Source organism: Perognathus longimembris, chromosome 13, assembly GCF_023159225.1.
Source record: "Perognathus longimembris pacificus isolate PPM17 chromosome 13, ASM2315922v1, whole genome shotgun sequence".
NCBI lineage: Eukaryota > Metazoa > Chordata > Mammalia > Rodentia > Heteromyidae > Perognathus > Perognathus longimembris.
The window spans coordinates 50,781,813-50,783,568 of record NC_063173.1 but is presented as its reverse complement, the minus strand read 5'-3'; the positions used below and the strand labels follow the sequence as shown (position 1 = coordinate 50,783,568).

Here is a 1,756-nt window from a genome sequence, read left to right as displayed (position 1 = left end):
TGAGCGGGAAGAAGCCAGGGACAGTGCTCAGTCCCTGAGTCCAAGGCCCAGGACTGGCCAAAAAAAAAAAAAAAAAAAAAAGAATTACTTCCAAAAGCATAGTTAATAGTGGATAGACAGATTTTCCAACACACTATGAAATAGAATAAATACCAGGCTAATAGTTAAAAGTAACAACATTAGAAGAAGAGAACAGCAAAGTAAAAAGAAAATGAAGAAATTCAAAAGATTTCTCAATTATATGATGCAAAATAAAACAATTTCCTGTAACCCTCTGGTACTAGGATTTAAGTAGTAATGTCCTCAGTGCCATTATCACCTCCTTGTTTCTAAGGCTGTATATCAATGGATTCATCATGGGAGTAAAAATGATATAGAAAAGAGAGTAGAGTTTATCAAGCCCTGAAGAATGATTGGATTTGGGCCTGAAATAGGTAATGCTAGCAGATCCATAAAACAAAACCACAACCAGCAGGTGGGAGGCACAAGTGGAGAAGGCCTTACCCCGTCCTTGAGCTGTTGACAACTTCAGAACGGTGGAAATGATTTTGCTGTAAGAAGCAAGGATCAACCAAAAAGGAACTATAGCACACAGCATTGCTACTAGGTAGACAGACAATTCGTACAGAAATGTGTCCCCACAGGCTAGCTTGATAATGGGGGGTATATCACAGAAGAAGTGGTCAATTTGGTTAGAATGACAGAAATGAAGAGAGAATATATAACAGGTTAGTCCTATATGGACTGGCATCGCACTGAGCCAGGCTGCAGCTGCCAGTTGAATACACTTCTTTGTGTTCATGACTAGAGGATAGTGGAGAGGGTTGCAGATGGCCACATAGCGGTCATAGGACATCACAGCCAGGAGGAAGCTTTCATTGGTCCCAAGAATGAGGAAGAAGCATAGCTGAGTGGCACAAACAGGCAGAGACATGGTCCTAATCTGAGTCCAAATGTTGAAAAGAATTCTAGGCAGAGTGACTGACACGTAACAGATTTCCAGGAAGGAAAAATTTCCCAGGAAAAAATACATGGGTTTCTGTAGGGTGGGGTCAACCACGGTGATTGTGAGGATGAGGATGTTTCCAGTAAGGATAATTATATAAATAATGGAAAAAATTCCAGATAGGAACCCCTGGAGGTTTGGATGGTCAGAGAATCCCAGCAGGACAAATTCCTTCACTGTGGAAACGTTGCCTTCTGCTCTTCTCTCTCCATCTCTCATCTGTGGATATTATTTAATTGAAATTAAGTCATTTAACTATCTCAGTATTTGCTTCTCTAGGAATAATCCAGGAACAGCAAATATTTTGATATCTTACTCATTCTCAATAAGAATAAAAATTTAACTTTCAGGTGCATTAAAGGTAAATTATGTCTATTTTTCTTGATAAAAAGTGTACATTTGAAAAAGATTCATGTAAAATATATATTAGAATATTGTTAGTATAATTTTAGTTTTATGACCAATGCAATTTTCAGTTTATTATTCATTAAATCACCAAGAACCTCAAAAATCTGAATCTATTTTTTGAATAGTAATGATTTATCTTAAAAAATAAATAGCACATATGACATATTACTATGTAACACAATTAAATATATAAAAATGATAAAATTTTTGAACTACTCATTAAGAATATTATAAAGCTCAAAAATGTTTGATTATCAATATGTGATCAATGCATTGGCATGTATAAATTTTTTTCCAATTTTAGAGTGGACAGAAAAGGCTAAGATGTTTTCTGTCAGGCAA

At 35.9% G+C, this 1,756-nt stretch overlaps 1 protein-coding gene across 1 annotated transcript; it reads right to left on the bottom strand.

Annotated features, from left to right (window-relative positions):
* Nucleotides 1–280: 280 nt before the first annotated feature.
* LOC125361820 (olfactory receptor 10AG1-like) lies at nucleotides 281–1,225 on the bottom strand. The gene has a single exon (XM_048360421.1). The coding sequence runs from the start codon at nucleotides 1,223–1,225 to the stop codon at nucleotides 281–283; it is 945 nt and encodes a 314-aa protein (XP_048216378.1).
* Nucleotides 1,226–1,756: the final 531 nt, after the last annotated feature.